Source organism: Triticum urartu, chromosome 4 (assembly GCF_003073215.2).
Source record: "Triticum urartu cultivar G1812 chromosome 4, Tu2.1, whole genome shotgun sequence".
NCBI classification, from domain to species: Eukaryota; Viridiplantae; Streptophyta; class Magnoliopsida; order Poales; family Poaceae; genus Triticum; species Triticum urartu.
In genome coordinates this window covers 574,368,030-574,380,462 of record NC_053025.1, presented here as the reverse complement: position 1 = coordinate 574,380,462, position 12,433 = coordinate 574,368,030, and the positions used below count along the sequence as shown (strand labels likewise).

General features: G+C 50.3%; 1 protein-coding gene across 3 annotated transcripts; it reads right to left on the bottom strand.

The window, feature by feature from the left end:
• Positions 1-6,839: 6,839 nt before the first annotated feature.
• On the bottom strand, positions 6,840-10,395 carry LOC125552795 (F-box protein At5g62510-like). 3 transcript variants are annotated; one of them, XR_007303799.1, is made up of 5 exons: positions 9,459-10,395; positions 9,271-9,346; positions 9,060-9,229; positions 7,296-8,607; positions 6,840-7,150 (listed from the first exon to the last, which is right to left on the bottom strand). XR_007303799.1 is itself a non-coding variant. In XM_048716478.1 (4 exons), the coding sequence occupies exons 2-3, from the start codon at positions 9,102-9,104 to the stop codon at positions 7,333-7,335; spliced, it is 1,320 nt and encodes a 439-aa protein (XP_048572435.1). In that variant the 5' UTR covers positions 9,105-9,351; positions 9,459-10,394; the 3' UTR covers positions 6,840-7,150; positions 7,296-7,332. The 3 variants fall into 3 exon arrangements, 2 of the variants coding, with proteins under 2 accessions (XP_048572435.1, XP_048572436.1); XM_048716478.1 differs by having other exon boundaries at positions 9,060-9,351; positions 9,459-10,394; XM_048716479.1 differs by having other exon boundaries at positions 9,060-9,346; positions 9,459-10,394.
• Between the last annotated feature and the right edge of the window lie 2,038 nt (positions 10,396-12,433).

Here is a 12,433-nt window from a genome sequence, read left to right as displayed (position 1 = left end):
TCGCATAGGTGAACTAGGACGTGTGTCATGATGTTGAAGAAGGATTGTGGGAACACCAACTTGAAACTAACATGACATTGCACCAAATCATTCTCTAACCTTGGTATGATTTCTGGATCGATTACCTTCTGAGAGATTGCATTGAGGAATGCACATAGCTTCACAATGGCTAATCGAACGTTATCCGGTAGAAGCCCCCTCAATGCAACCGGAAGCAGTTGCGTCATAATCACGTGGCAGTCATGAGACTTTAGGTTCTGGAACTTTTTCTCTGCCATGTTTATTATTCCCTTTATATTCGACGAGAAGCCAGACGGTACCTTAATACTGAGCTGGCATTCAAAGAAGATTTCCTTCTCTTCTTTGGTAAGAGCGTAGCTGGCATGACCCTGATGTATGCTGTCTTTTCCATGCATACGTTGCTAGTCCTCCCGTGCCTCAGGTGTATCTTTTGTCTTCCCATACACGCCCAAGAATCCAAGCAGGGTCACACAAAGATTCTTCATCACGTGCATCACGTCGATTGCAGAGCGAACCTCTAGGTCTTTCCAATAGGGCAGGTCCCAAAATATAGATTTCTTCTTCCACATGGGTGTGCATCCGTCAGCGTCATTCGGAACAGGTTGTCCGCCAGGACCCTTTCCAAAGACTACCTTCAAATCCTTGACCATATCATGTACATCAACACCAGTATGGTGGCGAGGCTTCGTCCGGTGATCCGCCTCACCTTTGAAATGCTTGCCTTTCTTTCTTACGGGATGCTTGCTCGGAAGAAATCGACGATGTCCCAGGTAAATATTCTTCCTACAGTTGTCCAAATATATACTGTCGGTATCATCCAAACAGCGTGTCGGGTGGTAGGTGCGACATATGCCAACGGGTGGCTTATCATTGTGGGAGCCAGTAAGACATCGCCGGTGCCTGGAAGCGGGATGAGGCGAAGACATGCACGCCGGTGAATCTTACCCAGCTTCGGGGCTCTCCGAGGAGATAACACCCCTACTGCTGCTCTGCGGGGTCTCCGCATGATCACTAGATGAATGAGTGGCTACAAGATGCTCCTTGAGCTGTTTGGCGAGAGGAGGAAGAAGGGCACGGCTCGCTCTCTTCTCCTCCCTATGTGGTGTCTAAAACTAGCATGGATCCCCCTTTGCACGGGTGCCCCAGGGGGTTTATATAGGCTCACCTCCCGGGGGTACAATGGTAATCCGGATGGGCGTGGGCCCCAGCCGTCTGTGTCTACGCTCGCTGGCTTCTGCACCGGCTGGTGGGTCCCGCCGGCTGCCGGCTCCTTGGTCGACAGGAAGGCCCCACTGTCCAGGGCCTTGTCGGTGGCTGGTTACTGTTGCCTCGACCTGGTGACGAGGGCTTCGCTGAGGTGAGCGTGGTTACAGCGCCGCCGCCCGCCGGGCGATCGCTGTAGCCTCACCGCGTCTTGTCTCCTTAATGGGGCGTCTCCTTCGAGGGAGGGGGCAAGCCGGCTGCGGGGATCCGGCCCGTCTCGGGCCGACTGGGGGAGGCCTGGCCGCCTTCGGGCGTCTCTCTGCCTGAAGGGGCCCACTGCCCGTGGGCCGCGCTGGCAGCCCGTCGTGGGTGACATCAGGGTCAACATGGCAACAGTGTCGCGCCGGACGGGTCATGGCCACCCCGTACGGCACACTATGCCAGGCGTGCTCCGGGATTCGGGGGTGGCAGGCTTTACTGTAGCCACGCCCCGTCACATCGCCGTTATGTGGATGCAGACTTCGAGGGTACGATCTTGACCGCTTGGTGGGAGCCGGCCTCTTGGAGTCGGCCTTCTCGTGGCCGGTACTCGGAGCCGGCCCTCCCACGGCTTTCTTCATGAGGGCTAAAGTCGGGCCGCCTTCCGATAGTCGGCCTGGGAGACAGCCGGCAAGGGGAAGGCGGCCCCACGTCTTGGATTCTTGAGGGCTGGATCGGCTCGTAATTTTTTTCAGAAGGGCCAGGGGGAGCCGGCTAGGCTACCCGTGGTCATTTACTCCGACACAGTGTGTGCATGCGCGGTATCCCTTGTTTGTCTGTCCTGAAAGGTTATTGATAGCAGGCCAATCATTGATGGTCACGAACAGCAAGGCCTTTAGGTCAAATTCTTCCCCCATGAGCTCATCCCATGCACGTACACCTGTTCCATTCCACAGCTGTAACAGTTCTTCAACTAATGGCGTTAGGTACACATCAATGTCGTTGTCGGGTTGCTTAGGGCCTTGGATGAGCACTGGCATCATAATGAACTTCTGCTTCATGCACAACCAAGGAGGAAGGTTATACAAACATAGTCACAAGCCAGGTGCTATGGTTGCTGCTCTGCTCCCCAAAAGGATTAATGTCATCTGCGCTTAGACCAAACCATACATTCCTTGCGTCATCTGCAAACTCCTTCCCGTACTTTCTCTCGTTTTTTCTCCACTGCGACCCGTCAGCGGGTACTCTCAACTTTCTGTCTTTCTTACGGTCTTCTCTGTGCCATCACATCGCCTTGGCATGCTCTTTGTTTTGGAACAAATGTTTCAACCGTGGTATTATAGGAGCATACCACATCACCTTGGCAAGAATCTTTTTCCTGGGGCGCTCGCCCTCGACATCACTAGGGTCATCGCGCTTGATCTTATAGCGCAATGCACCGCATACCGGGCAAGCGTTCAAATCCTCGTACTCACCGCGGTAGAGGATGCAGTCATTAGGGCATGCATGTATCTTCTGCACCTCTAACCCTAGAGGGCAGACAACCTTATTTTCTTCGTACGTACTCTCTGGCAATTCGTTTTCCTTTGGAAGCATATTCTTTATCATTACCAGCAACTTTCCAAATCCCTTGTCAGATACACCACTCTCTGCCTTCCATTGCAGCAATTCCAGTGTGGTGCCCAACTTTTTCTTGTCAGGTTCGCAATTCGGGTACAACAATTTCTTGTGATCCTCTAACATGCGCTGCAACTTCTTCTCCAAATCACTTGCGCAGTTTCTCTTTGCATCGGCAATGGCCCGACCTAGATCATCAGCGGGCTCATCTGATGCCTCTTCTTCAGCTTCTTCCCGCATTGTCGGCTCAGCTTCTTCCCCCATTGTTGTATCATCGTATTCAGGGAGCCCATCATGGCCATGATAGCTGTCGTCGTCCTCTTCTTCTTCATTGTCTTCCATCATAACCCCTCTTTCTCCGTGCTTGGTCCAAACATTATAGTGGGGCATGAAACCGGACTGAAACAGGTGGACATGAATGGTTCTTGACTTAGAGTAATTGTTATCATTCTTACATCCAACACATGGACAAGGCATAAAACCATCCGCCCGCTTGTTTGCCTCAGCCGCAAGCAGAAAAGTTTGCACGCCATTAATGAACTCGGGAGAGCATCGATCATCGTACATCCATTGTTGGCTCATCTTCATTACACAACACCAAAAAGACCAAATTAATACAAGTTCATACATAAAGTTCATACAACACTTAAATGCAACAAACAAATAACTCTCTAGCTAAAGAATTTAAATGCAACAACAAATGCGATCAAGATCGCAACTAAGGTAACAACTGATCCAACATCATAATGACACCAAGCCTCACTATGAATGGCATATTTTCTAATCTTTCTAATCTTCAAGCGCATTTTCTCCATCTTAATCTTGTGATCATCGATGACATCGACAACATGCAACTCCAATTCCATCTTCTCCCCCTCAATTCTTTTCAAATTTTTTTCAAATCCTCGTTTTCTCTTTCAACTAAATTTAACCTCTCGACAATAGGGTTGGTTGGAATTTCCGGTTCAACTACCTCCTACATACAAATATCTATGTCAGCTTGATGGGCATAATTTGTCAAAAACACGAAATGCAACAAATAGTTCTAAAAGAGAATATACCACATCTGAATCATAACCCGGACGAATGCCGAGGGGGACGGATATAAAAACCATGGCACTATGTATAACAAACAACATATGGGTAAGATAATTATATGAGTAACTATATATCCAAATCACACAAACATCAATTTTTTATATAAAACATTCATGAACAAGAAGCTCACCACAAGGTGGTGCTGGCGACGGGACGGTGCGGGCGATCGACGGTGGTTACGACGGAGATTTAGAAGGCACTAAGTAAAACACACCTACATGTGCAAACTAAGTGTTATTTTTGACCTCAAATTGCATATAAATCAAATACTAGCACATATATATAATTCCTCCCAAATTACTAAACTCACAAATCAATCACTATATAAAACATTGCAAGAGCTAATCTAGCAATGAGAGATGAAAGGACAAAGTTGCTAACCTTTTGTGATCATTTGAATGGATGGGGGCCTTCAAATCTTGACAAATTTTGGGCAAAATGTGTGATGAGCTTGAGAGGAAGAGGGGAAGAATAGAGAGGAGAGGGGAAAGGGGAAGAACAGAGCGAGCTCGGGTGGTCGAAGGGTGTATGTAGGACGACCTTTAGTACCGGTTTGTGATACGACCCGGTACTAAAGGTGCCGGAGGGCCCCGGACTGACAACATCCTACCACCACTCACTTTAGTACCGGTTCGTGGCACGAACCAGTGCTAAAGGTTCGCCACGAACCGGTACTAATGAGAGCGGCCGGCTAGCCGTTGGAACCGGCACTAATGCACACATTAGTGCCGGCTCAAAACCAAACCGGCACTAATGTGCTTCACATTTGACCCTTTTTCTACTAGTGTCATGGCCATTGATGGGATAGTTGCACGGAGGAGCTTGTCCTTCAGCCAACCTAGCGAACAGTGGAGACAGCTGCCGCATGTTGATATCATTGTGAGACCCAAGCATGCTAAAGAAAGAGTGCCAAATCCAAAGATCGTGTGATGCAACTGCTTCAAGGATGATGATGGGCTTCTTAACATGGCCTTGATATTGCCCTCGTAGAGCATATGGGCAATTTTTCTAGCTCCAGTTCATGCAATCAAGAGATCGGAGCATACCTGGCCATCCTCTTGCTTTCGAGAGTGCCATGAGCCTTTCGATGTCTGCGACAGTTGGCTCTCTCAAGTACTGTGGTCCAAATATATCGATCAACGCAGTTACAAATCTGACGATGGCATCTACGCATGTGCTCTTAGACATCCGGAGGTACTCGTCCCACGAATCTGCTGTCGGGCCATATGCAATCATCCATAATGTAGTCGTACACTTATGGTAACTAGAGAATCCAATTCTTCGTACAACATCCTTCTTCAAGATGAAGTAGTCATCGTAGGCCTAGACCCATTGTAAAGGTGATCGAACACATTTTTTCGCATCTGAAAGCGTAGGCGAAATTTGTCCACGGATAGGGTATCGGGGGCAAAGTAGTCATTCATCAACCTCCAACACCCATGTGCCCCGTTCCAATTCAGCACTTGATGACCCTTGATCGTTCCCTTGAAATTGAGAACATGCTCTTTCGCATGCTCTGCGTCTGCAAGGATTGCCTGCATCATCACCATTTTATCCACATAATCCTCGTCGGACGAGTCGTTGGACGACTCAACGAAGTTGTCGTAGATGCACTCCATGTCCTGCTCTATTGCTTCAAAGAAGGGAGAAAAGTTGTCAAAAAAATAGCACGGGCATTTCCCCAAACACTTATCGGGCATGGTGATCCCCACGGACGGCATTCATAGGGGCGGATGGTACCTGCGCAACGAACGGACGAGAGGTGGAATAGCAACGTAGATAAAGTAGTGTGGTGACCGGGTGGAGCAATGGAGGTCCGGCAAGGCCTTTGGCGAGCAGCAGGGGTGGTACAGCGGCGGCGGCAGCCAGGGAGGAAGCGGATGCAGAGCAAGGGGGAAGGGACGGAAACGCGGGCGGCGGGTGGGGTTTTGGATCGGCCAGGGGTGTTGGAGTCGTACAATGGGGGGAGGCTGGTCCGGACACAGGCAAAGCTTCCACAACTTTGCGTCCGGTTTGCGAGATTTTGGACAGCAGAATGAGTCAGCATACGTGTGATCCGGACATTTACGGGTGATTTAAGGGTCGGCTTTGGAGATGTCCTTAGAGCAACTCCAAAAACACCTATAAAATCTTCCCGTAAAACTGGTTTTATGGCCTTCTCGTAAAAGTTAGGGAAAGTTGTCTCGGAGCAATTTTTGTTAGTTCCCCTAAATCTATTTTGTAGATAGTTGCATAGGACCCACCAGTAAGTGACACGTGATGGCGAGCGATGCGGCGGCCACCGGTGAGGGGTGGCGCGAGGCAGTGCATTGGTCGCCACCGCCGGCGTTCCAGCAAGGTTTTGGCGCGGAGGCAACACGGGCAATGGCAGCGCGTGCATAGCAGTGGCGGCATTCTGGCGGGGTGACGGCGAAGTTTCGGGTGTTTACTAGCCCGTCAAAAAGATACAGGAAGATGAGAAAAGGCTCCTACTTTTATAGGATTCTCTAAAGTTATGGACACTTTACGGAAATTGTTGGGAGGGTCTTTTGCCAACCTTCCGCAAATGACGATTATTTTAGAGATAGGGGCGAAAGCTGTTGGAGTTACTCTTAGGGGTTTTAAGTGACCTGGTAGAGTTGCTCTAAGCAATGGGACATGAATTTGTTGTAAGCACCATCTATTCAACTTCCGATCTGCAAATGCAGTCAGTAAAAAACTATTTTAAAACATTTTCTAGAAAAACTATTTAAAACGTAAAAAAAAAGATGTTTAGCTCTAGAACCCAAGACATTCATAATCATGCTGAGGACAGGTGCAATTTTTTCACGAATCATATTTGGGAAACAAGCAATTTCCAGCATAACACGGGATAACTGCATACCAAAAGAAACCCCTTCCGAAGAGAAGAAGAAAATCAGTATTTTTGAAGTCTGAACCTTGATAAGAAAAGCTAATCAGTTTGAATGTCAACACTAGACGTTGCAATTACAATACAGGGATATTCAGAAAAGAAATCATGTGCAGGGTCAATCTCCAAAAAATACATTGACAGGCACAAGCTCTAATCTACAGATCTTGGAACATTAGTGAGACATCAGCATCAGAGGGCCCAATATACAAGAAAGCACGGCAAGTAGGAGCTGTGATCTGCAAATCCTGAAGCAGTGGTGAAACAGCATCCTCCTCCTTATGCACCTGGAAACATATCATGTCGCATAATACTTTCCTGGAGCAGGTGCAAGCAAATCACCTAAGAACAGGAAAAAAAACACAGTGATGAGTATATCTGAACGTGTGATGAGAAAAGCTAATCACAGTTTGAACGTCAACAAACACTAGACGCTGCAACTAAAATACAGGGAGCGATATTCAGAAACATAGCTCGGTCAGCTCACCTGGCAGCAGGCTGAATCTCTCTGAAAGGTTGCTGATCTAGAGGTCCCGGAAGAGTGACAAGGGAGACGTAGCATCTTGCTGATGCCCCTGGAACAGGGCATGTCGCCTAATGCTTTGCTTGAATAGGTGTATGGCAGGCGCAGCCAAATCGCCTACGAACAGTGGTCCAGGCGCTAGCTCTCCGTGTCTGTTGCAGTACAGGAGCGCCTGAGTGCCTTGTTGGCCTTCCCCTCCCTGGCCCTGGCCCTGGGACACGCACCTTACGATCACACCTCCATCCATGGACATAAGAAAGGGATCCCAGGTATGTGCTCCAAAGCCAGTGATATCTGCAACCGGCAACTGAATACTGTGTTTGAGCTCCCACATCTTCAGAGAATCTAATACCCATAGCTCAACACTTGATTCACCCCTCCTGTGAAGAGACAACCCCAACTCGCCGTCCAACTCAAGAACCTTCATCGTATTGTTGGTGTTGCTCTTGGAGCGCTCCTTGGTCTTGGGAAGCTTCATCCAGTGAAAAAGCTCAGACTGGCAATCAAAAACTGTAATTTCCCGTGGCCACAGCTCCAACGGTGCCCAATAAAGGTTGGCCCCGACCATGGCAGGCGGCTCAATTGCCGAACTCTGCAGGCTGAACCCCAGCTTCTTCGGTCCATCAATTTCTGGCAGATTCGCCGCGGGCGACACAGGGCAGTACCCAATGGATTTATTGCTAAGAGATTGATGCACTGACAGGACGAAGAATTCGTCATCACCCTCCTCATCTTCCTTGAGATAGAGGACCCTAAACTCATCGCCCAGCATGTACAGTCCCAAGATTTCATGGTCATCCAGCTGTGGGAGGCGGCGTGATTCTTTTGTACTTGGGTTGCAGATATAGCACCTGTGCTCGAAGGAGACGAGGAGGAGGCCTCCAATTGAGCCCTGTACGGCAGACATTAGATGCTCTGCGGTTTCTTCATCTGGATCAAAGACCTCAAATACTCCAAAGCTGGTGAAGCTGATTATGGAGCGGAAACCGTCCTCGGGGTGCTGGAAATCAACAGCATCTACACGGTGACTCATCTTATGCCTGGTGTTGTCTGGATCGACTGGGACGATCAGGTGCTGTGGCTTTTGGCGCCCATGGTATTCTTCGAGGAAATTGTTGTTGCTGATGCAGTTGAGCCAAGATTTGCAGACAGCACGAAATCGCAGGACTGACTTGGGCGGGAGTCGCTCGAGGATTGCCCACCAGATCTGCTCGGGGAGGTCAGCGATGTGCCCCGCCGCCGTTGACGACCTCTTCGATTCCATGTCGATCTCGGTCTGCAAAAGAAATTGAAACATCCAACTAGCCGATCAGTGAAAGACAAGCAAACAGCAATTAGCGGGAAAGTATTGAAACGCGATTAAGCACGGCCAGTTCCAAGAACGAAAGAAAACATTACGAGAAGGGGTGATTTGAGAAACTCAAACGAGGGGAGACCAATTAGAGCGCACCAAAAAATTGGATTGATGGGAACGAAATCTTGGTTACGGCTCGTTCGATCAGCACAAGAAACTCCCGATTGAAACGGGGCGCAAGAACGGTCGACGCCAGAGAAAGAAAAAGATTCAGGAACTACCATACAACACCCATCAAGAAACGGGGAACTAGATGACTGTCGCGCGCAAGAACTGTCGATGCCAGAGAAATATTCAGGAACTCGCGAATTGGTATCTTGCTATGCCATACAGCAACCATCAAGAAACGGGGATCGACATGAATCCGAGCTCACCTGGACGGATTCCTTGTTCTTGGCGCTTGATCCGGTTCTCGTCATCCCGCCAAGGGCCTGCGCTGCTGGGGCACCAGGACGGATTCCTTGTTCTTGGTGCTCGCTCGGGTTCGTGTCGTCCCGTCAACTGCGTGCGCTGTGGGGAAATCGAGGGGGAGGGGGAGCTCGCCCTGTAGTTGTTGGGGAAATCGAGGGGGAGGGGGAGCTCGCCCTGTAGTTGTTGGGGAAATCGATGGGGAGGGGGAGCTCGCCCCGTCAAGTGATTGCGTTGTTGGGGAGTTCCGTGCCTGTCCTACATATATATAGAGCACGGACGGGAGCGCAGTCGCGCGAGGAAGGCGGTTATTTTGTGAGGACAATGGAAATCGGTTGTGGGAAATTGTGGGAAGCGAAGCTTACTCTGATCGCGGGCCAACTGAATAGCAGGGTGCGGCAGCCATCAGAACAGATAGACGGCTGTAGTGTAATTTCCCCTTGTTGTCGTCAGACACAATCGCCACAGCCCCTAGGGCAGAGCATGGCATTGCATCGTGCTCCTCCATGACCATGAGCCGGGGATGAGCAGCTGTGTCGACTGTCCAACACCGGCCAGTATGTTGTCCGCTTGGCGCCCAGTGCAGTGCAGGACTGCAGGCTGCCGTGCCGTGTACAAGGAAGGACCGGGCGGGTTGGTGCAGGCGCGCGCGCTCCACCGACGCCACCTCGTCCACTCCAGTAGTCCAGTGCAGACGACGGCGCGCTCGATGCCCCTCGCCAGCTGAGATGGCCGGTGGGAGCCCGCCGTGTTGGTCTCGGCGGCACAGGACCCGACCCGGCATTCCCACGGGCCACGGGGCGGCGGGAGGGGAGCGTACCGGCGCGTGGCGGGTTTGCAGACGAAGAAGGCGTCGAGGACGCTGAGGATGCCGTCGCAGGACGCTGCACCTCGCGGACTCTGTAGGCGAGGCCGTCCGCCGATGAAGCGCACGACCAACCGGCGCTTGTCGGTGGTGAGCCCGACGGCCTCGAGCTCGAGCTCGAAGCAGTTGGAGAGGCGCGCTGGCTTGGGGGCCTCGCAGTAGGAGAGGAGCAGGGAGCAAGGGGGATCTAGCGGTCGGCGGCGAGCCGGAGCGAGAGCCAGACGCTCGCAGACGGCGCGGGAGCGGAGGGCGTATTTGGGTGTCAGCGACGGGAGGATATCGGAGATCACGTCTTCTGTGACCTGGGAAGGCGGCGAGGGCTCTTCTCTGCGCCGCTCTCGCTCCTTCCGCGGCCATTGACAGAGGGGGGAGCTTGGGCAACGGCCGGCGACCTCTTTCCTTCTTTTTTGAATTTTGAAATCCTAGGCAACGGTACAGACGAGTCGGACTAGGATAAGGTTGACGCCCGTGACCCGTCCAACTATAAGCAGAAAGAACACGAAAATAAGAGAAATTACAGATGGGTCCTTAAGCTATCAGTGACCATAGACGCTCTCCTTGGCTTCTTTGGCGAGAAGGAAGTCGGCTGCCTTAAAAAAAACCTGTGCGATGGCTTTGAGCATAATGGTATTCTTTTTGTGACGGCTTTGAGCATAATGGTTGAGGGCTCACCCTAGGCCTGAAGCAGGGTGGATCTAATGTCTCCTCATCGGAACAACTTGGAGAAGCATGCCACCTTCATAAAGTATAATCGCAGTCGATATAGCTCACACTATCATCTCCTCGCACGCATTGCTTCTTGGAGCTAAAACCCCACTCGCTTGTCGAAGCCAGAGAGAAAGAGACCAAGCGAGGAGGACTTTATTCCAAGACATCGTCACTGACTCCGCCTCGTTGATGAAATCAGGGACACCATCCTCAAGCTCCACCATCCTCTATCACTAGTAGTGGAGCCACCATAGCCGGGAAGCCTAGACAGACACCGGAGTGGGTCGCCTCCACCATTGCTAGAGCCCAGAGGACAAACTTTTTGAACCTAACTATGGCCTCACATGGGCGGGCCTATCTACAAACAAGACCTAGATACGGGGTTCATCCATCCTCCCGACGTCGTGGTGGCCACTAGATACTAGGAGAATCGATGAGAGGGTCGACAGAAGGCGCGTAAGAGTTTTGAGTTTTGGGCGGTAGGGGAAGTGACTACAGGAGTTGGCCGAAGGGTAGAGAGATTTTGTCGACCATTGTCCTGAAAATAGGTGGATGAGGCACTAGGAACCGTTGATATAACGGTGTGCCCGACATATAGGTGAATTAGCACGAAGCCCTAAGCTTAACGTCTAAACATCTTTGAGAATTTGATGAAAATCAACAACAGTTATAGAACATGTATATGTTATATCACAAAATTTTATTATATCTATATAATTTAATAAACAACAAAGGCACATTCTTTTGTGAATGGTAGAAGAGCTACATTGTGCTTCAAGTTTTGGATGTGATGCTATTCACAGTATATTTTGTGTTGTTTTTCTTGAAACAGACTCTCGCCCCGCTTTATGTATAAAACACAAACCAAAATACATGGTCGAACGATACAAGATAGTGAGAAAGCTCTCTTACACAATAGATCCCAGGACAACTGGACAAAGTAAATGCATGCAACTATGTTCTCGAAGGAAAACACGGGATGGTATGAACACATCGTCATCACACGCCCTAAGACACCTAAATTCCATAATAATGCTCTCGAGAGGGGCAACAACGATGAGCGTCGTTGTTGCTGAGTTCAAGATGAACAAGGGTCTTCATCTAGAACACTGACACAGAGAAAAACCACAACGACATCCTCAAGAGGAGAGCATCACCTGTGAGTGTCATCGCCATCGCGATGAGCTTTCACTCGATAGCTCACCTGTGTCAACATGAGGCACCTAGGACAGTCTGGCGAGCACATGCCTCCAGATATGAATCCGGGCATTGCCACTACCAACGGTAGTGAATGAGCCTGGAACACCCGCCACTACACCTCTTGCCACCCACGCAACCAAGAGGCATCGCCACCACCCCGGCATGGTGCCCGCCAAAGCGCCAACCATGTGGACTGCCCTCCGGGGACGTTGCCCCGGTGTTCTTGGTCTAATGCATCGTTTGCCCATTTCATCGGATCTCGACAAACACACCGCAAAAGAGTATTACATCGGATAGATCTCCAAGAAATCGAGGAGAACGTGGGATTGAGAATGAAAGAGAGAGAAGAAGCCATCTAGCTACTAGCTATGGACCCGTAGGTCTGTGGTAAACTACTCACGCTTCATCAGAAGGGCAATAGAGTTGATGTAGAAGGTCTCCGTGATCGAATCCCCCTCCGGTAGGGTGCCAGAAAGAGGTCCGTAGATGGGATCTCACGGGTACAAAAGGTTGCCGTGGTGTAAAAGTGTTTTCATGGATGCTTCTGGTGGTTTGGGAATATACGTG

What these genes read in the sequence shown, in the direction of transcription:
- LOC125552795 (XM_048716478.1), bottom strand. Translation starts at nt 9,104, where the DNA reads ATGACGAGAACCGGATCAAGCGCCAAGAACAAGGAATCCGTCCAG. An exon ending in AGAACAAGGAATCCGTCCAG is followed by an intron (nt 8,608 to 9,059) that starts GTGAGCTCGGAT and finishes TTTCTTTTGCAG; the next exon opens with ACCGAGATCGACATGGAATC.